The sequence below is a fragment of the Lytechinus pictus genome, chromosome 18 (genome assembly GCF_037042905.1).
Source record: "Lytechinus pictus isolate F3 Inbred chromosome 18, Lp3.0, whole genome shotgun sequence".
NCBI lineage: Eukaryota > Metazoa > Echinodermata > Echinoidea > Temnopleuroida > Toxopneustidae > Lytechinus > Lytechinus pictus.
Window position 1 is genome coordinate 9058971 of NC_087262.1, and position 27617 is coordinate 9086587.

A 27617-nucleotide genomic window follows, 5' to 3' on the forward strand; every position below is an offset into this window, starting at 1 on the left:
CAGAAAGAGAGAGCTTTTATCGTGACAGATTACGTGAAAGAAAAAGAAGATTTTGATTTTTTTTTTCTCACTTTTTTGTCATGAAATGGACAATGAATGAACAAATTGGACCTTTCAAATAAATTGTATTTCTACGGACACAAAAAAGGAAACTGTTCTGCCTTACATTCTGTCTGACATTCTGCACATTTCATCAGATGCTTACAACCCATTTGGCACGATGAGGGTGCTTATCTTTCTGTATATTCTTGTCTTGTTGGGAAGGACATGTCATTCACGATGTTCAAATCTTTGTGAGTGCAAGCAGATGAGGACTTTGGTCGATGTGGCATGCACAGATCTTGATGATATGCCTCAGGATCTCCCATGCAACGCTGTTTCGCTTAACTTGAAGAGCAATTCAATCACGGCACTCAAGAAGGAGTCATTCTCATGTCTCGGAAGCTTGGTTGAGCTTCTCCTGTCCAACAACCGCATTCGCTTAATCGAGAAAGGAGTCTTCGAAGAAGTAACCCAACTGGAGTACCTTGAACTTGATTCAAACTTCCTTCAAAGGATACCATACCTTGGTCCCTTACCGGCTCTCCTGAAGCTATCAGTCACCAGGAATTCTCTGAAAGAGTGGCAACAACAGACCCTTCGTGATCCATCAAGTACACGACTTTCATCGCTAAAACTGGCATTCAACAAACTCCAGAATCTACCTAAAATCCCATTTAGAGTATTATCGTTAGATTTAGAAGGGAATGCAATCAGGGACATTTCAACAACAATTTTTGCTTACCCAAAATTAATATTAGATTTGTGCATTTCATACAATAATATTGAATACTTGGACAAGGCGCAAACGATGAAAAACCTCAAGGTTCTTTCACTTGAATACAACTATATCAAAAGCATCAGCGAAACTCTATTCACTTGCTTTCCTTCAATAAAAATAATCTACCTACAAGGCAATAAAATTGTGGATGTCTCTTCTTTTTGTAACATGCAACGTTTGGAGTTCATCTCATTGGAAGATAACCAAATCAGATTCGTGGGTAGACCCGCATTTATCAACATTTCCAAAATAGAAACCGTCATATTGAATGCCAATAAGATCGATCAATTTTCAAACGATATTTTCTTTAACGCACCGTATAGTCTAGGTCTTAAATCCAATAATATTTTAACACTAGACGCACTGTATGGAAGAAATAATTCAAACGTGTATATTCTAAATGTTGATAAAAACTATCTGCGAAGCGTTTCTGTCATGTATTTTCCGACCTTAAATTGTCTTTATGCTTCTCACAATAAGCTCACAACTTTACACTTTGGAATTTCCGGACACAGAAATATTAGATACATAAACTTGAGATGGAACTGTATTTCAAATTTAACTAATTTTGAGAACCTAACAAACCTAACGTCCTTGGGTCTAAGTCATAACCTTCTCACCGTATGGGATCATAAATACCTGACAGATCTGCCACAACTCCGTTATCTCTATTTAGGCAACAATAGATTGCCAGTGCTTTCAAACTTTACAACGTTGCCAGAACTAGCACAGTTAGATTTGTCCCGTAACAATCTCTACATTATAGAAAACTCAACTTTTGATTCCTTACCAAACCTTGCGGTATTGAACCTCGCCGAGAATAAAATATCGTGCCTTAATTTCATCCGTTCGATCACACCACTGCAGAGGTTGAATGTAAGTCACAACGAACTAAGGGTAATCGATCGTCATTATTTTTCAAGTTTAATCTATCTCAGAACACTGGATTTAGCTTTTAATCTCATAACAGAGGTTAACTCCCTAAGCTCGACTTCTCTTAAAAGGTTTGATATCAGTCACAATTTGTTAACCCATTTAAATTTAAATCATATCTTTGATACAGAACAATTGATTTATATGAATGTAGAGGCCAATGGGATTACTGAAATCATCTCCCTTTCAGTCCTACATATAAACATTAACAATAATGCCATCGGATCTTCCAACTCAAGTATCCTATCAGGAAACAACATTTTCGCCCGTAATAATAACCTGACAGACTTCAAACAGCTAAGGATTTCGCATGATTTGGTTGGACTATACCTGAAGACGAATCAGATTGGTTCAATACCGAATTTCACCTTCGTGTCGGCATCTTCACTCTTCTTTCTCGAGTTGGATGATAACCACCTTGTTGATATTCAACCTTTAGCTTTCATTGGCCTAAAAGATGTCATATTGAGCTTAAACAGAAACCGTTTGGTGTACCTCCCCGCTGGTGTGTTTTCACACATTGAGCAGCTGTCGTATCTCAGGTTGAGTGGAAATCCTCTGAAGTACATTTCGAATCTACAGTTTTCAGGAGTGCAGGGCCGAATAGGTACCGGTATAGATTTGTCTAGCATACCCGTTTCGAACACGTCCATAGAGGTATTAAGGGATTTGAAAAATGTTCAATACCTGAGCCTTCATCAAAGCTTTGCTTTTAAACAATACTTTATAAAAAAACACTACTGTACAGGCAGACACCACTGTTGAATTCCCAGAACTTTTGATATTTAATCTTTCTTCACTTAATCTCGGAAATCACTGTAAAGAATTGTTAATGAACAATTTGGCGGTTCTTGATTTGTCTAACAATTCCTTTACTTCAATTCCTAGATACTGTCTACCAAGAAACAGCAAGGCATATACTCTTTATCTGTTCGATAATGAAATCAAAAGCATTTCCAATGATTCATTTGACAAGAAACAACAGTTCTGGATGTTGGACTTAAGTTACAACAATATTCTATCGTTCGAATTCGGTTCCTTGCAATATCAGACATACTTGACCAACTTAAATCTTGAGGGCAACCAAATCACATCACTTGATAGTGGATATCTAACGTTTTCTTTGAAATCAGTAAGAATAAACTTTGAAAGTAATCCTTGGTTATGTGATTGGGACCTCGTTAAGACTGTTTTATCCCTACATCCAGAAGAGAAATCTATGAAATGTGTTAAACCTGCAGCATACGCCGACACTTCAGTGGCCGAACTAGCTGCCGCAGACATTTTTAGTTGTCGCCCACAATTGTGCTCTCCACCATATCAAACCCTGCTTACGTTCGTTGGTGACCAAGTTGAGTTAACTTGCCCAGTCAGATCTTCAACATCAAGCAACACTTATTGGTCAGTAACGCTTCAAGAACTGCAGTTCTCTGATAAAGACACCTTACCCGATGGAGTTTCCATTCTTCCTCATAACGCTCTTCTGATCATCAATGTTGCCAAAAACATGACTGGTTTTTACACTTGTTGGAGTGAAAATGAAGCTGGGCAAACGAAATTCACCCTAAAATTAATTGTCAAGGAAAAAATAAGGGAAAATATTGAAGACAGTACTGACTATCCGGCAATGTTAGTCCAAAACTGGACGGACAATCTTCAGTGTGGTAAATCTCTTGCTACTACTAATATCATGAGTTATAGTTTGCTATTATCGATGCTAGCAATGCATTCGATCTACCATTTTTTACAGACTACAATTGAATATTTTCAGGAAGTTTCGAAATCTTTGTTCTGTGTTTTTATAGTGTAATAGTGAGTTGAGGGATTGCGATAGGCAGGCATACTTTATATTCTTTGACGGATTCATATGGAATTCCCTAATAAACGCATCTGATTTGTTGAAAATCAAGATGCGATTGATATTTAGAGTTCTGTTTGATTGCAAGTCTTTCTGTGACAGGCTCCTGATGAGGATTTTCAAGCTTTTTAAAAGTAGACTTTAAAACACTTGTTATCCATGCATAAAGGACCCCCGCACACCGTACGACTGGTCCACACCCCGGTTCGCATTTTGCTCATTTCTGAAAATGTGGATGAAAAGTCTCTTTTAATTTGAGGTTCAAATTAATTGTAAGAATACTAATATAACGATTTGGATAATTGCAAGCCTTTATTCTCGAGTAGGAATCAAATTAGTTTCAAATCTGAGCCAATCATACGATTTATATGACGTCATTACAGGGGCAGATCCAGCTTTGGCCAATAGGGGGGGGGCGAAACATTTTTTCACCCATATTTTTCCCGTTCAGCCGCTCAAAATTGATTTTTGTTTGTTTCTTTGAAGGGGTAATCCTAACAGTCACTATAGCTTTATTCTTTTAACACAACATTAATATATAATTTCTTAAGCCCCATTTAGATAGTGCGAGCGCGAAGTGCGAGCAAATTTTTTTGGAAATTCCATGTATTTTGTCCTGAAAAGTGAACATTCTGGGGAATTTTTTCTTATCCTGAACAAGATGCGTATGTAACTAAATAATTACTGCAATGCGAAGAAAGTTTTAATATACGTTCTAGCCCGATCAAAAGAGACCTGTTAAGGACTTTTTTCTAGTTAGCCATGAAGAAAATCCATATTTCAACAATCAAATAATGCGAGTGCGAAGCGCGAGCTGAAATTTTTTTTGACGTTCTGACCTAAAAATAGTATTCTGAGCACTTCCTGTAATCATTAATAAATCCGTATATAACTAAACGATTGATGCGATCGCGAAGCGCGAGCGGGAAAAATAATGATATTTAGGCCTAATAATGGGACACAAACCATGTTTTGTAAATCATGAGAACTGGGCAATTGGGTATGTTCCTACATACATAATGCGAGCGCGAAGCGCGAACAGAAAAGTTTTGATATTATGATCTAAAACTGGATAATCTAAGCACGTTTTAAATAAAGAACGAGATGCGTATCTCATTAAACATGCCTACATGTTCTAGATTTAGACTTAGAATCTGGGTATTCTAACTACATTTTTTATCATTTTTTCGACCATGAAAATCAATAATGTGAGCGCGAAGCTGAAAATATTTTATTTCCCGATCTGAAAAAGGGTCAATTCAAGCACTATTTCAAGAACTGTGTAGAAAAATTTTGAAGTGGATATTGATCGCACTTAATAAATGATGCGGCGAGCGCGAAGCGCCAGCTGATATTCGTGATGTTCTGATCTGAAACTGGATAATTTATGCACGTTTTAAATAAAGAACAAGCTGCGAATTTCAATAAACATGCGTGGGCGTGTTCTCGATTTAGACAAAGAATGTGGGCATTCTAAATCCAATTATTTCATGAACTTGAACAATGCCAGCGCGAGCAGAAAATGTTTGATATTCCGATCTGAAAAATTATGAAGTTAAGTACTATTTCAATCACTGTGTAGGAAAAATGTTAAATGGATATGGATTGCACTTTATAAATGATGTGAGCACGAGCCGATATGTTTTTTTTAATTATTATTATGTTTGTCCTGGGACCGGGACATTCTAAGAACATTCGTCATCATATGAAAATGATGACTATCTTCCTATTCCTCTTCCTAACCGCGAGATGAAACTTGTCGATATCCAATTCTGAAAAGGGGACATTTTAATTATTATAGTAATTCAAAAAATGTTATTATCTTATATATTAATCTAATGAGCCTGAGCGCGAAAATTGTTGATACCAAGGCCTAAAAAGCACTTGTTATTATGACTTGGATGGGTAAATATATCTTTAACAATTTAAGCGACCGCAAATCATGAGCCGAATTTTTTCATTGATAAAGAGTCATGAAAAGGGGGTTGTACGAAGTTTAGAATAAAGAGGTATACATTACCCAATGAAAATGCGAGCGCGTAGAGCGAGCTGATACCTATTGACAATCAGACCTGAAAAGGGACTTTTTTAATTTTATGGAATACACGAAGCGGATAGGTACTTGACAAATCAACTAATGCGAGCGTGTAGTGCGAGCTGAAAATATTGACCATAAAACAGACATTTTTACAAAGCACTGTATCAAACAAAATTGAAAAATGAAAGCTCGATATCCGAGTTGAAATATGTTCTTTATATTGACTTTAAAACCTGATATTTTAGGCTCTTTATCGGCCTATTAAGCAAGATATGTATCATCAAACAGGGAATGGGAGCGCGAAGCGCAAGCGATTTTTTTTTTATAGTGACATGAAATTTTTTTTTTCATTTTCCGATTGTAATCTATCTCGACCTCCTCCTCTATTTTCCATTGTAGTCAGGTTCGCTATGTTCATTTTGTTACCTTTCGCCGGATTTTTTTTTTGAAAAATTGAAAACTATATAGTTTTGGAAAGGTTATAATATAAGGATTTAGAATAACAATGTTTCCATTTGCACCGTGACCTATATGGCCGCCATCTTGGATTTTCAAAATGGCCGCCAAAAACAGGGTTTTCGACAAAATTTCGGCTTCTGAGTAACCTAAAATCATGATTTTGACACCGAAACCACCTTTTATGAGGTCAAGGAATCTATTGGTATAAAAAATAATCAACTTTATTCAAGAAAGAAAACCATTTTCATGATATTTTATGTCTTTTTCTACGTATTTCCAGATTATAATTCACATTAAAGTCCAAATTAAGTATTCCAAATTAAGCAGTAAGAGAAATGATAAATCAGTGCTTCATACATGCTTTTACTAATCATTCAGCATGTGTTCCAGGTTACGTGATCAAGGTCAAAGGTTATATAGGGTCACTGAACTTTGACCATGTTGGGGTATCAACTTGAAATCTTAAACTAGCTTAAGTTTTGAAAGATCATCATAACTTAGAGAGGGTATGGGTAATAAAATATCACAGACCATCTTGCATGAGTTTCAAGTCACATGATCAAGGTCAAAGGTCATTTAGGGTTTTGAACTTTGACCATGTTTTTATTTTACTTCTCAAAACTTAACCGATGCTAAGATTTTGATTTTTCAAGCTAGGCCTAATTTAGCAAGCCCCTATTCTTAAAGAAATAATATAATGGCCATCAAGTTTCAGAAAAATTGTTGAAGGTAAGTGGTCAATTAGGGGTCAAAATTAAGAAAATTAAAAAGAGATTAGGTTAGATTTTAAATTTTCACAAAATTTAAATTATCAATCATTATTGAGTTAAACATGGTAATAATAGTTAACAGGTATCAGGAATTAGATTACAATGATTTAAGGTTACTGGTCCAATGTCAAAGGTCATTTCAGATCTATTAATTTGGATAAGAATGTATAATTTGCTCATAATCTTGAAATACTTGCAGTAAATATTGAAGTCAATAAAACTTGTATAAGATAGTTTTTGGATATCACAAATTATATGAAATGAAAAGGAAGCTTTCAGGTCAAGGTAAAAGGTCATTTGAGGTCAAAGAACTTTTGATATAAGATGAATGCTATTTTTTCTCTTTTTGAAAAATCATTCATCTTACATGAAAGGTATTTATTTTTTAAGTGAGCAATGCTGCTACATTAAATTATTTAGTGCAGGTGATGCCTGAGGCATTGCATTTTGTTTCAGTTGATTGATTGATTGATTGATTGATGGTGATTTTTTTACCTGATTGCTAAGAAAGCATGAATGCTTGTAAGCAAGCAACCAGAGGACCGACGGCTTAAGGTCCTCTCCGAAGGACCTGGTACTGAGGATAAATGCCTTACCAAAGGGCACTAGCGCACCAAGTGGGAATCGAACCCGGGTCACCGGAATACGAATCCCCTGCTCTACCGACTGAGCTATCGCGCCTCCTTTGAAAACAGTTGACCCCCAAACAACCTTTGAGTTGCTAGTGACCTGAAATTTCATTCATCAATTTAATTGATAACTTTTTTCATGAAATATGTCCCTCCATTTTCAAAGTTTCGATGACACTTTAACACTTCACCTTGCCTAAGATTTTAAATGTTGATACCACGAACATGGTCGAAGTTGACACTAAATGATATTTGGCCTTGATCATGTGACAGCCTGAAACTCATGGAAGATGATCAGTGATATTTCATTAACCATATCATGTTGTGCTATCAACATTTCAATCTTAACCAAGGATTATGTTTTGAAATTTCATTTTTTTTTTTTTTTTTTCACATTAAAAATCAATACACACAATTACAAAAGAAAGAAAAGAAAATTACTCCATGTAAAAAAAAAAAAAAAAAAAAAAAAAAACATACAACAAAATTAAAATACGATGGTAAATAATGTGACCGGGGCTAGAAAAGCAGAGCTTATCGAGTCTAGCCCCGGCAGAAGAGTAGCTCTCTCCTCCAGTGAACACTTTAAAATCAACCTAATGGAAATAAGGGGGGACATAAAAAAAGGGAATTAAAACGAGTTACACACTGATTTTGATTAATGATTATTTAGAATTGCACAGATACCTTTTGTATTGTCATCACAACTCTGAAAGTATAAGGACATGATTATTTGATTATTTAATAATACATATAATGCAATGTAGTTCTCGAGTATTACCAAATCGAATGGAATTTCAGGTCACTTATATGGTACTTTGTTTTCAAAATATACTAAGTTGAATTCTGAAAGATCGCCTGCCGTACAAAAGCCAATATACAGTACATGTAGCAGCAGTACTGACTTTGAAAGCTACCATACTTGTAAGATGAATATATATATATATATATATTTCTTTATGAAAAGAAAAAAACCCGTTAATTTGATAATAAAGCCTATTAACTTCAAATTACCTTTTGACCTTGACTTAAAATTATGTTTTTTCAAATCATTTTATTTGTGATATCCAATTCCGATCTCATACAAGTTTCATTTATGTAAGTATTTTTGCAGGTAATTAACAAAATATAAATTCTTATCCAAGTTAATTGAAATGACCTTTGACCTTGAACCACTAACCTGAAATTATACTCATGTAATTTCTGATATACTTTAAACGTTATAGGCCTATGCATTTTGTCCTTATACTTTCAAAAATATGTCTAAAATACAAAATCCTAACCTTTTCTTTATATTTAAATTGAGTTGACCAACGATTGACCTTTGAACTTCGCCTAGTAACCCGAAAGCCATTCATCGATTTGCTGATAGGCCTAATCGAATAACTGGATGAAAGTTAAATCTTAACCTTGATTAAGTTTTGTTTTGGTTAGTGAAACTACAACATGGTCAAATTGCATTGACCCTAAATGACTTTTGACCTTGATCATGTGACCTGGAACTCATGAAAGATGATAATTGGTACTTTATTACCTAATCCTCTGTAGGTTATGGTGACTTTTCAAATACTTAAGATTTCAAGTTGTTACCCCGGCCAGCAAGGCCAAAGTTCATCGACCCTAAGTGACCTATGACCTAATCATGTAACCTGAAACACATGATAAATGATTAGTAAAGAATGTATGACACAGTGGTTTAACATTTTCCTATAATAAAAGGTATGTTCAGCCCACTTAATTTGCAACACTTCATTTGGCATTAAATGTGAGTTCGAGTATCGACATACGTAAAAAAAAAGACAAGAAATATCATGTTCTTTCTTGAATAAAGTTGATTAGTTTTATACCCATGGATTCCTTGACCTAAGAAATGGTGGTTTCAGTGCCAAAATCATGATTCTATGTCACTTAGAAGCCGCGATATGGTCGAAAACGCCGTTTTTGGCGGCCATTTTTTTTAATTCAAGATGGCGCGGCCATATAGGTATTGGTGCAAATGGAAACATTTCTATTCTGATTCCTTATACAATAACCTTTCCAAAAATGTATAATTTTCAATTTCTCCAAAAAAAATCCGGCGAAATTACATAGTGAAACTGACTATTGCCTTATCTCCTCTCTTTTCCCTTCTTTCCCCCCTCCCCACTTTCTTTCCCCGTTTGTCTTGCTCCGCCAATAGGGGGGGGGCTTGCCCCCTGGATCCCCCTAGGATAGTATTATACAATCACATTTTTAAAAACTGTATACAGATCAACAAAGGCTGCACAATAAAAAATTATCAAGACAAAATATAAATTGAAAAGAAGGGAGAGTCAAGAGAAATGCAGGCTCCCTTCATCCATAATATGAATTATTTTATACGAAATTAAAACAACATTTACAATGGTGGAATATGTACATGTAATATTGACGCATACTAATGAGAAATAGCACCAGAATATCTAATAACTGTATACTCGTTCCTAGAGTAAGAACTGAACATGTTAAGGACGGTCCTTCATTGCTTTTATCTGGAACAATCTTGCTGAGGTTCGGAACACCCAAACCAAACAATCCTTCTGCTCAAGTTATATGAAAAAAATGTACACAAACATAAATAATAAGATTGAATACATTATACATTTAAAAACCCACAGCACTAGCATCAATTAAAAAAAAATAAAAAAATAAATATATATATATATATATATATATATATATATATATATATATATACGTTATTTAAGATTTTCAGCACGTTCTTTAGGTCCTCGTCATTATTGCTTAATTTGTTTTGTTTAAGAAGTTGAATAAAAGTTTAAACAATGACTATTATTCAAGAGTGTAAAGATCTTATTGCCAGAGTAATGGGCTTAAACAACTTTAAGTGTCGCAAGCTTTATGCACAAGGGAACACACTGTGCAGGAAGTTCCATATGTTCATAAAATTATGTTCCATTATTTCGAGCATATTGTACTCCGCTGTATACTGCACATTTGTGGTGCATATATAGGAAGAGCATGGTAGCTTACTATTAAACGGTGCTATGAAAATGCTTCTTCGGTTACCAACACACTCTGGTGCTAGTAGAATGTTTGCTGACCCTTGTGTCAAGCAGTTGTTAGAAACTTAACTTTTAACTTTATTGAGAGAATTGACATCTCTGAAAAAACTATTGTAAGTATATTGGTTCACCCATAACACAGCAGCCGTACGAGGTATACATCAAAATTGTGGAAGCATTGGTATAACATGAGTCGTGATCTACTAAAATAGTTACGTATTTGTGTCTTTTATTGAAGCAAGTTACTCACATTGCCATTTGTAAATATTTCCATACATTGCTGTCATTTTGTTTTGTGTATTCATTGTTTATTTCTAGTATCCTTTTAGTGTGATTATTTTATACCTTGTTCTCTCTATACATAATTATCTGTTCTTTGTTTAATCTGGTTTTATCTCTGTATGTCTGTCTTGATGTATACTATGATGTTTGTTTATGTGGACCTCTGCTTATGCAGTTGTGTCTGGAATAAAGTCTTGAATTGAATTGAATTTAATATATATGAAATCATGATGTATCCTAAAAACTGCAAAAAATTATATGTGCTTTTTCTTTACGTTGCACATTGTGTTAGATTAGTTTGTCAATATTTGTTTATATAAGGCTATGATGCTCTTCATAAGTTTGACTAGCAAAGATAGTAATTTATTATTGTTTATTTCACTCTTAAGTATCTTCTGTTTATTTTTCTTTGTACTTTTATAAATTTCAAGTATTCTATATTGTGCACCCCCCCCCCCTCCTTCTAAGCTAGTATTCCTGGTGAGCATTTCATCAATATTTTCATCCGACAAGTAGTCAGATCTGACATCTTTCCATGATTTTGATTGGCTGAGAAGCACCGTTCCTATGGTAACTGTCGGATAAAATGGGACTTGTCGGATAAAACGTCTGACATGTCCTTTCATGAAATGCCCCCCTGGTGGGTCTACACCGCAGTTGAAATAGAACGAAACAAAAGAATAGATACACTGTTAAAAATTAAACTGAAAAACAGCAATTATTACTGGCAGCAGCTGGGACTCACAAACAGAAATAACTGTTAGAATACGATGTGCTGTAAAACTGCAAAAATACTAGATAACTGTAAAAAATAACACCATTTAACAATTCATTAACATGAAAATCGCCGTTAATTTACAAATACGAACACTATTTATACGATAGATGCACTGCAATCAACGTAAAAAAAAACACGATAGTTCGTTGGAATTTTTACAAAAATTATTATATTTTACTCTGTTTTACATTTAACTTGTAATTCTACGTTACCAGGGCCGTCGCTAAACACACCCCCCCCCCCCCCCACTCTGGATATCGTCGCTAAATCTGCGCTGCCGTCGGGGAGAAAATGAAGAAAAGGGGCAAAAAGAAAAAAAAAAGGGAGAAATAAGAAAGAAAAGGGAAGAAGAGAAAGAGAAAAAGAAAGAAAGAAAGAAATGAAGAAAGAAAGAAAGGGCAGAGAGAAAGGGGAAAACAAATGCAAACGGAAGAGAAGGGGACAAGGTAGACGAGGTTTTGAACCGGGGTTTTGAATAGGTAACCCTATTGTGTCGGTGTGACTAAAGATGCGGAGTCTGAGATGTTGGAAAAAAATGAAAAAATTTTCATTGTCTGTTACGCAAGCGCGTGACTGCTTGACTGACGTCTGTCGGCAGTCCAACAGCACTGCGTGTCGGGTCACGCAGGGCTGCTCAAACTGCTCCATGTACCATGTATACATTGTTCTTGCTCGGCTTTGAGTTCCATTATCGTTGTCAAATGTCAAATAAAATGTCAAATTGCGTCGTCATCAAATTGTGATGTTTTTTCGCATTGCTCATGCAATTCTCTCCCAAAGCACAAAGTTTGAAAACCCAGACTTTCAGTGACCACCTTCAAGGGCAACCTGAAAACATACAAGAGTATTTTTTGATGGACATTGACTTATTGTTCAGACATGTATTATATGTAAATAGTTTTTGTTGTTCTGCTCTGAAGCGCCTTGAGCATCTAATCAAGATGGAAAGTGTGCTATCTTGTGTATTATGTATTATTATTATTATTGCGATCGTGGGGAGCTCTATGTACCGACAGTGATTAGAATGTTTAAGGTCTAAATCAGGGATTTTCAAATGGTGGCGCGCGCCACTTGTGGCGCACCGAGCCTTGCAGAGTGGCGCGTGGGAGCCGGTATAAAAATAAAAAATAAAATATGGGAAAATGGGGGTGCAATAAATGTATCTACCAGTAGGCCTAACCTGGAAATGAGGATTTGGTGATCATTTTATTAATAATAATAATAATAATATAGGGTATTTATATTGCGCACATTTCCACCTTGTTAGGTGCTCAAGGCGCTCCTATATTACCCGGCTAAGCTAGGCGTTCATAGCGCACACAGCTTTTTAAGAAATTACTTCCTACCGGTACCCATTTACCTCACCTGGGTTGAGTGCAGCACATTGTGGATCAGTTTCTTGCCGAAGGAAATTACGCCATGGCTGGGATTCGAACCCACGACTCGAACCCACGACCCTCCGTTTCAAAGTCCGAAGACTAATCCACTGGGCCACAACGCTCCACGCTATTACAAAGAGAAACCAAAAAAAATCCTTACTTGACACTTAAATGCTAATTGATTTCCTCAGATTGTGTCAAATTTAGCAGGAGGATCGATATGGTGTTCTGTTCTGTACAAAGTTTCTGTGCCACACAAGTGATTTGAAAGCCCCGTTCACAGGATTGCTATTTCTACGGCGAGTGATTTTGCATTTCCAGAATATATGTTTTGGTTAAGTTTTAAACATCAAATAATATGAAATTCAAAGAAAATCATGTTCATGGATGAATTTGAGACATATTAACAAGCATATAAACTTTGTTTCCGAAGCCGATTAAAATCCAAAGATGTAAAAGTTAAATATGCTCCGATGTCTTGTCTCAACCGTGATTGCCTGCACATGCTTAACACGAACTGAATGAATGATACTGCACGCGAGTTGTAGAGAAAGAGGGGCAGTTTGGGGCGTTAGTGTAGTGCAACGCCTGCTTTTTCAGCCCTTGCAAAATTAGGGAATGTATGGCGTACATATGGGGATGGGGCTAGGGGGATCCCAAAATGTTTCACGGCCAAGAAAAAAGGAGAAAAAAGAAAGAAAAGGAAAGGGTAAGAGTGAACATTGTATTATTTTTTTATATTATGTAAAAATCTATCCAAAATATAGATTTTTGTATTGAAAAGTTCAACATTTTTGATAGCTCGCGGCGCTCGCTCGCATATTTTAAGAAATTTGCTCCAGCCGCCATATCTGGCCCCCTCAATTTTTTACTCATTACGCCACTTGCTTCAGCCAATAGATCTGGTGCAGAACAGTCTGAACTAGTGGTATCACTCACTGTAAAAAGTATCTGTATTATTACAACAAATGCTGTCAGCAGTTTCCATTGTGTGCAAAATTACAGAAGTGTTGTTTATTTCTTTCCTGGAAATATTCAAGTGAGAGAAACAAAATATACATTGGTCAGGACTAACACATTTTATCTGTTTTAACTAAATATGTAGGCCTACTCTATAAAAACTTTTTTTATTTCTAATTCGTGGAAAAATTAACATCAATACTGTAAAAAGAAAATACACACATTTTATGGCAACTCTGCTGACATCAATTTTGCTGTAGAAATACAGATTTTTTTTTACAATGCTGGTAGGCCTATGTTGTGAAACGTCACTAATCATTTTTCTTTTAATAAATTGTATAGATTGTTGGCATTTGTATTTCTTCTATTGATATTATAGAGCCCATATTCCAAAGCTTCGGGGGCTCTGCCCCCTCGACCCCCACCATGGCCCCTGGACCCCTCCGCAATATTTCGCTTGTTTGCGTAATGGATAGTGGAGCATAGATTCTCAGCAAGAAATGTGGAGCTTCAAAAAAAGTAATTGAGAATGGCTGGTCTAAATTTCATAAATTTTCCAGCTCGCGCTTCGCGCTCGCATCATATATTTAGCATGTTTCGTGAGATCCATGTCCTTTCCACAATTTTCTTCATGTTGGACAGTGCTTCCAAGTTTCTTTCTGGTCAGTATGTCAAAAATTTAAGCTCGCGCTTCGCAATCGCATTATGTTTGTTGAAATACACAGCTTGTCCAATTACTGATGCGGAATCAGAGTTTGTTCTTTATATAAAAACGTGTAAAAACTTATAAATATATTTCAGTCAATATATATATATATATATACATATACATATATATATACATATATATATATATATATATATATATACATATATATATATATATATATATATATATACATAAATTCAGTTTGCGCTTCGCGCTTGCATTATTAATTGATACCCTTCATTTTCGTGATTACAAAAACTGCATGGAATGTCCGATTTCTTAAGTCTTAATCTTAAAGAAAAATAGTTCGTGCTTTACGCTCGCACTACTTGTTCGATTAAATACCCATCGTGTACATGATTACAAAAAGTGTTTAGAATGTCAAATTTTCAGGTTGTAAGCCGCTGTACCGACAATGATTAGTATGTCAAAAAATTCAGCTCGCACTTAGCGCTCGCAGCAATATATCGTGAAATCCACATCCTCTTTACAATTTTCCTTCATGTTGGACAGTCCTTAAGATATATGGTCCCTTTTGGGTCAAACATTTTCAGCTCGCTCTTCACGCTCGCATCATTCATTGATACCCTTCTTTTTCATAATTACATAAAATGCACGGAATGCTCGATTTTAAGTCTAAAAATAAAACCAAAAAAAGCTAGTGCTTCGCATTGCTTGTATGATTAGATACCCATCGTGTTCATGATTGCAAAAAAAGTGTTTATAGATTGTCCAATTTTCTGGTCGCGTTTCGCGCTCGCAGGAGTTATTTAGTTCTATATCTACCCTCTCATGGTTACTCTTAGCTCGCTTGTTTACTTTGTTCTTTATTACAAACGTGCTTAACCGTCCTCATTCATGAGTCACAGCAAACAATAATTAACAGTTGTTTTTTCGAATTGGTTGATTAAAACTATCAGCTCGCACTTAGTTATTTACGCATATTATTCATAATTACAAAAAGTGTTTTGAATGCCCAAATTTCAGATCTAGAAAGTAGATTCAGAAAGTAAGCTTAACCCCTGACTATAGGATTTTTTTTTGCATGTGAGAAAAGGATTTATGCATATATACACTGTAAAAACGCACATTGTTTAAGCCCGTTACTTTAACAACTATTGTTTAAACTTTTTAACAACTGTTTAAACCTTTAAACAACTGTTCAAACTTATTAAACAAGTTTTTGTTAAGTTTGAATAATTACAAAACAGTTTAAACAACTTGTTGTAAGAGTGACAGGCTTATAAAACAATGTTCTATTTTTGTATTATGTGATTATTACCAAGATAATAACTTATGCACAATTGTGAAATTAAGAAGTATTCCCCCTTTCCCCTTAATATTCTGTTGTAATTTGTTCTTTCTTCGTGGATTCCCCATCCCAATACGTCTTGTTTAGTCATATTTTATCATCCATGACCGCATTTATCATCCCTGAATTCTAATATCTGCTATCAGTCCCCAATCTCCTATTATATTGCGTTCTGTTCGAGAGATCAGCGACAAACAATTAAGCCTCGCTTTTTACCTGGTCTCTCTCTTCTTTTTAAAAGCATACATCAATCTATTCATATACTTTAATTACTTTTAAAAGGTTTTGATTTATCTATGATATCATTGTTTATTGTATGTTGGTTGTATTGTTATTACCAATTTGAAAGTGTAAGCTCATTTTTGTTTATCATTGATAGGTATTGATTTATGTAATTTATTTATATTTATGTTTCCTGATTTGTATGTTGAAAACAAAAATGAATATAGAAATGAAATCAACCAAATAAATTAAATTCAATTCTACAGTGAGTATATATATATTATATTTTAACAGAAGGTTACACTTGCGTGAGCACTGTCCATTTTTGTAAAGTTCGCAGGAATCGGTTTGCGCAAGCAGAAATGCTCATTTTCACGCTGTGTCAAGGAAAAAAGGCAAAAACAAACTGACCGTGGGGTACATTTTTCATACATTTCTTTTGCATTTTTAGCCAATTGAAATAAAACAGATACATTACATTCAACAACTCTGCCCCAAAATTAATATTTTTATCCTCTTACAAGCACAACCTTTACCTTTTTGTGCCACCTGGATCTGAGGCACTGGCGTAAATCCGGTCCGAGCAGTATGTGTGTGAGAGGGTGCGGGAGGGTGTGGGTGTGAGGGTGTGTGTGTGTGTGTGTGAGGTGTGCTATGACTGTGAGGTGTGCTATGACTTCTTGGTAAACGCACAGACATTTTGAGAGCTCCCGACATTTCAACAAAAATTGGTGGAAATATTATCCCTTAAACTGTAGCATATCCGGGAATATGGATAGAGGAATGCGAGATTACAACCTTAGGACACAACAGAAAGGAAAATCTCAATCTACTGCCACAACTAGGAGCAAAAAAAGTGAGGTAAATACTACCGATAGTGAGCATTCCATCACTACTACTACAGGCGCCATGACAGGTGACACGTCATTGCACGAGGAACGCAGCGCTCAGGGAGCAGCCATGATACCTCCGGAACTCGTTTCTTTTATGCTGGAGTCAAGGGCTTCGTTCACACAATTAAACGGTAAGCTGGATAAATTTATGGAAGAAATGTCTACTATGAAAGCAGATCTTGCTAATACTAACCAAAAAGTATCAGATCTTGAAACGGGTCTTACTCTTACCTCTGATAAAGTTCCAAGCATTGAAAACACTTATCTTCCCCAATTGCGTTCCCAAATCCTCAAGAAAATAGAAGAACTTGATGAAGATTTAAGATTTATTGATTTATTTCATTTCTTTTCTTTCCATTTTTCACATTCAAATCAGAAATACATAAGTACAAATACATAAATACAATTACAAACAAAAATGAACAAAAGTAAGGACCTTACATTTGCAAAAATTGGGTAATGTAAATTATACGAACAAAATACGATACTTATATCACCATTTTATAAAACTAAACATTCTTGAAAGTAAGAGTATTAGTGTGTATGTTAAAAAAAAAAGGGGGGGTGAAATGAAAAGAGAGACCAGCTGAGAAGCTTGGCTTGTTGGACGCTGATCTCTCGAATACGTAAATAACGTAATATAATGTGAACTTGGTTAATGATCATTCAAATCAAAGGAACGTAAATAGTAGGATAATCGCTGAAAGTGTGGAAGATAAATGCATGGTCATGGATGATTTAAAATTAAAAAATCTAAAACTAATACTGAGTGAAATTCACGATAGGAAATCTAACTTGCTCATTTATGGAGTTCAACAAAGAAATGAGAAAGAAAACACCTACGATGTATAGTGCATGAAGTGTTTGTTCATTTTATGGGAATATCAAAGGAAGAAGCGTCCCGGATCCCGCTTGTTAACGCACACAGGCTACCCTCTTCCACCCGTGGAGTTGCAAAATCTCAACGTCAACCCCCAGCAATCATTGTCAGATTCGTCAGGATGATTGACCGTGATCGTTTGTTGTATGGATTTGAGCGACGACCACGTCAACACTCACCGACTTCTACCCAGCAGCCTAACCCGCAGCCTCAATCTTCCCCCTACAGTAAAGTTACCATACATACGCACCGATTTGCCCCCGAAAATGAAAAAGGAGAGGGGTAGATTGGCCTCAATCGCGTATTCACTACGAAAAAAGGATCATGTGGCTACGAGAATCAAAATTGTTGGATCGAAAGTGATTCTTCAAACACGCAAATTCTCAAGGAGTGCTGGGGCAACCCCTGAGAGCTGGTCTGTTTGGTCCGATCCCGCTAGCGAAAAGTAGTGATGTTTACAAATGTCAAAGAAATGTTTCAGAAGCAAATGTTAAGAAAACAGCTAGCTCTTGAAACGAAATCAATGAAATATGAACTTGAAGAACAGTGAAGAGTGTATTCACACTGAATAACATCGATACATGAGATATAACACTGGTCAGGCGATGGAATTATGCATTTTTGAGAAAAAAAGAAAAATGTACCCTTTGGGGGATTTTTGTTTCCTTTTCCTTTTAAGATACTATATGATCAAAATAGCAACAGATATCATGTATTTATGGTGTGTTAAATGTATAACTAAGACGGCAAAATTTTGCAGATTATAAAAGTATGAAATTAGTATTTATTGAAAGAAAGTGATGAAAGGATAAAGTAAGGTAAAGCTACTTGTCACTTTTCCTTCTCTTTATATTCATAAACAACTTAAGGTGTGTGAAATCCCCCGATTTGGTTGTAACTAAAGTTGAAACATATAATCCTTAGCTTTAAAACGGCAAGTCATTAGAAAGAAATGAGAAATGAAGGGTTTTGAAGTCCTGGTTTTTTTTTTCCTTCCTATTTTCTTTAATGATCGATTACTTTGAAAAATGTTTAATATGATTGACTTGTGTATTTATAATTGCAGCAAATGATAATAAGCATCTAACAACAAGCCATTAGAAAGAAATGTTGTAAAATGATGAAATGGTAGAATACAATGTTACAGAATGATATATATATTTTTTTTTTCAAATTGAAAGTGCCTTTCACTTTTTTTTTTACGGAAGTAGCCGTGAAAGGGTGAGAAATTGAATGAAAGGGTGAACAAACAAAAAATGAATTAAAAAAGTGAAAAATGGGCATAATAATTAGTTTCGAATCAAATAATTCAATTTGGCAGCAAGTCATTATTAAAAAGAATGTCCTTTACTTTTGTATCATGAACATTTTAATGAACATTACCTGTAGAATGTGGCTCCAGTGTACATATATCCAAAAAGTTGCTGCAAATAATCGTAAGTGTTCGAAAGGAAATGTTTAAAAAGGAAGTGATTGAAAGATTTAAATGAAGAAAGGGCAGAATGAAATGAAACAGAATGAAAATACATTTAGATTCTCCAAAAGCCCTTCACGTTTCCTCTTTTCTTTAAAATATAATCAATACCTGTAGACATGGGCGGAAATCCCAGGGGGGACAGGGGGGACGTGTCCCCCCTACTCAAAATAGTAGGGGGACACAATATCAAATGTCCCCCAAACTATTTCTGGTATTTTATGATGGTAAGAAATTCATCATTCCAAATCGAAATAAAACATGTATTTTATGGCGAGATGACCTTACTTTTGGGATGATAACCTTTTTTTTTTTTTTTTGCTTGTCAAATTTATTTTCGTCGAAATGACCCCTGAAATTTTGGGTGATAACCTTTTTGTTTTTTTTTAATATAACTTCTGAAGGTTTCCATGGCGAAGAAGAATAGTGTAGTAGGTTTCACGGTTCACCATGTATCTTTCTTGGGCAAGTGTTGGTCCTGAAAAGGACCACCCAATCTCGACGTTTCGACAAGTGTGTTCTTGTCGTCCTCTTGCTTGTCAAATTTTCCAGCCCCATGACCCCCCTAACTTTTGGGAAAGATTTCCGCCCCTGCCTGTAGAAGTATAGTAAAATGGTTGAATTTGTTATTTATTTATTTTTTGAGTCAATAATCATTTGAATTCAACTGAAAGATCATGTTAGAAAGAAATGATAGAAAGATGACGGAAGGATGGATTAGAAATGAAACAATGAGAAGCACCTAACTGTCAGGTTGCCCTTTAGAGAGCTCCAATTGATTTGTTAATTACATCATGATCTGCTGACTTTAGAGATTGATTATGCTACCAGTTTTATAGTGAGATATCATGGAACTGACTGGACCATTTATTGTGAATTACTGTGTGAAATTGGAGTACATTTGATGATCTCATTTTCATGGTAACAGATTCTACCAGTACTGGAGTGATAGCAGCCATACTACTACATACACTCACTACATGTATTGGTAAAGTACTTTGAACCTTGATAATCTGATTACCTGCTTTACTTGAATTGATGTCTATTTAGGCCTATTCTTTCTTCATCTTAGCCAACTAATCTAATACATTGACAATGGCCTACCTAAAAGGATTATCCTTTGTTGTGCTCTCTGTTCTTTTGTGCTCATCCTTTTCTGATAAGCAGCACTCCTTGTCACCAGTATCTACAAAGTTTTCTTATAGTTCTGTGTCAAACTGCACATACATGCACGAGTATAAAGTAAAAGTGCTGAAGTATTTCGGATTCCGTATCCAGTATTATGGAAACACCACATCAACATTTCAATTAGCCCTTGTTGTTTGTGGAGATGTTAGCCCCAACCCAGGCCCCTCTCCTAACATACATCATGAACATCAACAACCAAAGGCTACCTTAAATCTGAGGCATTATTATGACGCAGAATCCTGTAAACAGAGAATCAGCAAAGATCTATGGAATACCATTCAGAACTTGGGAATTGCAAGATACCGGAAAACTCATCGTGGAACAAAAGGACAAGGTAGAAGAAAAAGAAATGTACAGCGTCCTACTTTCATGACAGAGTATCCTATTCATGAACAGCAACAGATAACTGTTATTGCCCGTGAGCGGATTCAACGTGCCAAACCAAGGGACGAAAGAACTAGATGCTTAACAGACACTAAAGAACTGAAAAGAAATGTTATGTATGATATACCTGTTGTGTTATTAACAAACCTTCGATCTATTAACAATAAGGTAGATGAATTAGAAATGGTATCAAGAAACCAAAACGCTGACGTTCTAGCATTAGCAGAGACGTGGCTGAACCCAGATACACCATTAGAATTGGTTTCCCTCCCAAATTATGTGATGTTTTCCAAACCTAGAGTAGGAAAGAAAGGCGGAGGCGTTGCATTATATGTAAAACAATCATTAAAGCCTCGTGCCCTACAAATCGACTCACCTGACAATGTTGAAGCTATGTGGGTAATGTTGAGACCAACACGTCTACCTAGACAAATGTCATGTATCATAATGTGTGTCACATATTTTCCTCCCAAGAATCCTAATGAGGATGAATATTTGAATCATTACACCACAGTCATTGATGATTTATTAATGCAATATCCTGATGCAGGAATAGCCATTATTGGTGACACCAATGATTTAAACATTTAACCTTTGCTAAGAAATGATCGATTTACTCAGGTTGTTAAACAAGCTACTAGAGGCAACAACATTTTAGATAAAATAATAACAAATTTTGATCAGTTTTACTCACCTGTTTCAATACTCTCACCTCTTGGTTTGAGTGACCACAACTGTGTGCTGTGGCAACCCATGAAATCATATAACAGACCTAAGACAATTGTCAAGGGTAGGATAGTTCGTCCATTAAGAAATAGTGGATTGAGGGATTTCGGACAATGGATCACAGGACATACGTGGGAAGAAGTCTACCAAACGAAAGATCCATCCAAAAAATGTGAGTTATTACTAAGCGAAACAATGGCAAATTTAGACCGGTACTTAAGCCCCTTTCACAATTGACGTACGACCTGTTTACGACCGCCTGCAACAGATTTTTCTTGTTGTTGCACGATCGATCTCTTGGTGTCTTGCGAGCACTCGCAGTGGTTGTAGACGAACGCACGAATTTGAGGTGGTCGGAGGTGGTCGTGACTGGTCGCATCTGAATCTGAACATGTTCAAAATCCAAACGCGATCAAATACGATTGGTTTACTCGCATCAGGTCGTACCATCGGTCGGGCGATCATCGTGTGAGTGTTGTTCAACGTTGTACGACTTGGTGCGAGAGGTGACACAACTACGTATAGTCGCATTTAGTCGACTGGAGGTCGTACAACACTTGCACATGCGCTAGATACCTACAGAGACCAGTCTTGCGACTGGTTGCGATAATATAAGACTGTTGCAAGACCGATCGAAATTACGGCTTACAACATTCCACTACCGTTGCATTCGCATGTATGCGACCGTACAGCCCCTTTCACAATTGACATCCGACCAGTTTACGACCGCCTGCAACAGTTTTTTTCTGCTGTTGCACGATCGATCTCTTGGTGACTTGCGAGCACTCGCAGTCGTTGTAGACGGTCGCACGAACTCGAGGTGGTCGTGACTGGTCACATCTGAACTTTGAACATGTTCAAAATCCGAACGCGATCAAATACGACCGATTCACTCGCATCAGCTCGTATCCGGGGTCGTACCATCGGTCGGGCGATCATCGTGGGAGTGTTGTTCAACGTTGCACGACTTGGTGCGAGAGGTGGCACAACTAAGTAGTCGCATTTACTCGACTGGAGGTCGTACAACACTTGCACATGTGCTAGCGACCTACATGTACAGAGACCTGTCTTGCGACTGGGTGCGATAATATGATGTGCCATAAGACTGTTGCAAGACCGATCGCAACGGCTTACAACATTGCACTACCGTTGTGTGCGACCGTTCCCCTCGCAATCCCTCGTGCAACACTCGCATGTGATCGCACGAGCACAATAGGATCATAATCGACTTACTCGTGCAACGGGTTTTACTGGTTGTTTTTGTTGTACGACAGCTGTTGCAACTGTGAAAGCCTATGTGCGATATTATGAGATGACTGGCGATTGATGCCTGTTGCAGCCTGTCGCACGACCAAAAGGTCGCAAGTGGTCGTACGTCAATTGTGAAAGGGGCTTTACCAACGAAAGAAGTACGTTCCTACAATGTTGATAAACCATGGATAACTTCATATGTCAAATCATTGATCCGGAGTAGGCAAAAGGCCTTCAAGAAAGGCAACGAAACATTATGGCGCAAGCTCAGAAATAAAGTAATTCGCTCCTTATCTGATGCTAAACGTCATTATTACAGCACCCGTGTTAGTAATCTAAAAACCGACAATCCATCAGCATGGTACAAGCAAATAAAAGTGCTTACCAATAGGAATACTGACCCGGTAAATATCGAAATCCCTGGTACTGATCCCAATCAACTGAATTTGGTAGCGGATGCGATTAACAAGCATTTTGTTTCAATCGCAGCTGACATTCCCCCTTTTGACAAAGCTTCTTTACCTGCTTTCTTACCATGTCCATGCTCATGTCCTCATGTTCAAATTTATGATGTGTACTTAAAGCTCAGGAAATTGCGGATTGGTAAAGCTGGATTAACTAATGACCTACCTCTCAGAATCTTGAAAGAATTTGCATATGAATTGTGTGTACCTTTAACTGATTTGATCAACCTATCATTCCAAACGGGAATAGTACCACAACAATGGAAAGAAGCTCAAATAACCCCAATTCCGAAATCATTACCGGCAACCATTAACAATCTCAGACCAATCGCATTAACAAGTCAATTTGCTAAAATTGCAGAATCTTTTATAGCCAAATGGCTTCTTAAAGATATCACTGACAAAATTGACTCACGACAATTCGGAAACCGCTCTGGTTTTTCGACCACTCATTATCTTGTGAGTTTGCTCCACAAAATGTATGAGAATGGCGAAAAGAGCAAGAGTCTATCCACAGTTGTGTGTACTGATTTCACAAAAGCTTTTGATAGGCTGGATCATAACATCCTCGTTAGGAAGTTGATCAAACTCAATGTACGACCTTGTATCATTAAATGGATAATAAGTTTTTTGGAAAATCGTCAACAATGTGTAAAATATCAAGGCACTTTGTCTAATTACTTACCCAATCACGCTGGCGTGCCCCAAGGGACTAAATTAGGTCCTATCCTCTTCATGATTATGATTAATGATGCTTGTGAAAACACATCAGTCGATTGCTATAAATATGTAGACGATCTTACTTTGCTGGAATGTCGTAAAGATAATTATCCTTCTGACATACAATCTACATTATACAATCTGGATCAGTGGTCCTCCCTAAACCACATGAAGTTGAACCCTTCAAAATGTTCTTCACTAGTTGTGACATTCTCCAAATATCCTCCTGCTGAGCCAAGATTTTATATTGATAACTTACCTCTACAAAAACTTCAATCTGTTAAAATTCTTGGTGTAATCGTCCAATCTAATCTAAAATGGGACCTACATATCATAGAAATCATCAAAAAATGTAACAGGAAGTTGTACATGTTTAGGCTTTTGAAGCGATATGGGCTGTCTCTATCGGATCTGAAATTGGTATACATGGGCTACATTCGTCCTGTTATGGAATATTGCACCCCGGTTTTTAATGGTGGGCTTACAAAGAAACATGTAAGAAGTTTAGAGCAAATTCAAAAAAGAGCTTGTAGGATCATGTTGGGCCTAAACTACACAGATTATGCCAGTGCTTGCCTATCATGTGAAATTCCTACTCTGGAATACAGAAGGGAGAAACTCAGCCTGGATTTCGCAATGTCTTTAACCAAACATCCAACATTCAGTACCTGGTTACCTCCTCCAAAAAACTTAACTATTAATCTCCGACATACTCCTAGATATCAGCAATACAAATGTAAGACAAATCGATTTCGCAATAGCCCCATACCATATTTCATAGATCTCCTGAATAAAGACATGCCCAATCAATAAACCCATTGCTCATTTGAAAGAAATACCAGCCTACTTGCAATATCAAGTTTTTTCATGAATGAGGAAATCAACTCTTTTATTTAATATCCATATATTTTTATTGATCTTTTACAGCTTACTTATTTTGTTTATATTATTATTAATTTACCTTTTCCTCATTATCTTATGTACATGTATGTAAATTTTCATTGCCTAAGTATTCTTGCCTATACACATATTTCTCATGTCAGTTTTTACAAAGGTGTACTGCTTTTTAATGTTTGAAATATGTAATGAGTCTTTTAATTGTTTTTACTTTGTATACATGACCAATTCAGCCATTTGGCTGCGACTCATGTTTTTAATAAACCTTGAATTGAATTGAATTGAAAAGAGGGTTTTTTTTTTTTCTTCGATTGAAAGACCTTCGCTTTTCTTGTAGGTTTTCTTTTTTCTTTTTATTTTTGTAAAAAGGGAAAGAAAATTGTAAAAGATGTTTACAATGATTGATTAGAATACTCAAAGCTGAAGCAAAGAATTATACAAGTATGACAGCAAGTCATTAGTAGAAAATTATGGAAATTGAGGAATGGATGGAATGAAATGAAAAACGATTTGTATTGTATTTTTGTATTTTATTTATTTAATCACGGTTAAAAAGCCTGCTTTCAGCTAGAAGCTGCTTTTCAGCAAATGATAATAACAAATAATATCAACATAAAACAAGCATACAAAAATAAAAACGAAAAACAAAATATATCAAAACATGGGTAAAATACAATTGGCAAAAGTAAAATTGGAGTAAACAAAAATGAAAAATGAATAGACGAAAATAATATACAAAGTTATGTCAAAATTAAACATTAAAAAATGAAGATATATAATGCGGTATCATCAAGGGTGATCGGGGTGGAGAATTAAATTAAGAAAGTGATATGAGACGTGCAAATGTAGCCGGGTTTTTTTCTAATCGGGTTGTTGCGGGTAGGTTATTGAATAATTTAGAAGCTAAATAAAGGGGACTGTTTTTTAGATAATTAGAATGAGGCTTCGGTAATTGAATTTGTCGGTCTATGTTTCTTAAAAGATATTCTCGTGATTTAAGTGTGATTCGAGTACAAAGGATAGATAGAGCTAGATTATTGACCAATTTAAAAATGGTAAAAATTGAGTGATTGTTCCATCTCTTGTTGAGTTGATCAACCTTTAAAATGGCATATATATTCGCTGTACTAAATCTACTGTTTACTTCTAAGACAGATTTCAGTGCCCTGTTTTGTAGAACTTGGAGACGATTTAGTTGGCTTTTATTGCCATTTCTCCAGATTGTACAACAATAGTCAAATATCGGTTGGATTAAAGCCTTATACAACATAGGAGCTGTGTTTTGGGGTATATAACATCGACTGCGTTTTAAAGAATAAAATATCTGTAAAACTTTCTTCCGAACACTGTCAATTTGGGGGGGTCCAGGTTAGGGAGCTGTCTATTATTACACCAAGATATTTACATTGGCTTACCCTTTGCAATTCATAATTTTGCATTTGTATTTTTATATTACCAAATAGACGGAGTTTTGCTTTAGATCCTAATAACATAAATTGACACTTATCGATGTTGATTATTAGTTCATTATTAGAGAACCATTTAGAAATTAACTTCAAATCTGTGTTAATAGTCATTTCTAAATTTCTGGGCTCTTTAGATGCAAAGTAAATGCATGTGTCGTCTGCATATAAAGAGAGGGAGCATTGTTCTACAGATCTGACCAAATCATTTAGAGTGATTATAAAGAGGAGGGGGCCTAGGATACTCCCCTGAGGCACTCCACTTTCAACAGTACGAAAACCTGACATATTACCATTGACAACCGTTGATTGCTGCCTACCATAAAAATAATTGCGAAACCATTTTACTGCATCCTGATAGAATCCAAAGTAAGATAATTTCTTTAACAGTAATTCAGACGATATTTAATCAAATGCCTTCTCTAGGTCTATAGTGACCATACCAATAACGTAACCTTGATCAATTTTGTTAGCAAAATCATCAGTAATATCTAACAAGCTAGGCAGTGGTTGTTGAGTGGCCTGGACGAAAACCATGCTGGCATGGATCAAGCAAACTATTGTTTGACAGGTAGTTATACACTTGATTAAACACAATCTTTTCTAAGACTTTAGACAAAACCGGGAGTACTGAGATTGGTCTATAGTTTGACGGATTAGTATTGTCACCACTTTTGAAGATTGGCGTTACACGAGCCCTTTTCCATGCATCAGGAATCCTCCCTGTGGACAGTGAAGTATTGACAATATGTGTCAATGGCGTAATGATTAGTCAATACCTTCTTTAATTACATGTGCTGGAATTTGATCCAGGCCAGTGGCCTTATTACTTGCAATTTCATTGATGTGTTTTTTAACATCTCGACTTGAGATCGGCTTAAAACTGAAAGTGGTTGATACTTTGTTTAATATTGATCCATATTGTCTTCAAAGGTAAACCTTTCTTTGCGTTTAGCTGCCAGGTCAACAAAGTGATCATTTAAGCGTGTGGCAATTTCCTTAAATCCCAAAATATCTTTACCATTAAAAGACAGTTTTTGAATTAACTTCTTGTGTTTTTCATTAGGAAGCATACATCGTAAAG

The 27617-nt window shown here is 36.0% G+C and overlaps 1 protein-coding gene across 1 annotated transcript; it reads left to right on the forward strand.

Moving 5' to 3' along the window:
• Positions 1 to 307: 307 nt before the first annotated feature.
• On the forward strand, positions 308 to 1892 carry LOC135157531 (decorin-like). Its single transcript, XM_064113430.1, has 2 exons — positions 308 to 721; positions 1884 to 1892. The coding sequence occupies exons 1-2, from the start codon at positions 308 to 310 to the stop codon at positions 1890 to 1892; spliced, it is 423 nt and encodes a 140-aa protein (XP_063969500.1).
• Positions 1893 to 27617: the final 25725 nt, after the last annotated feature.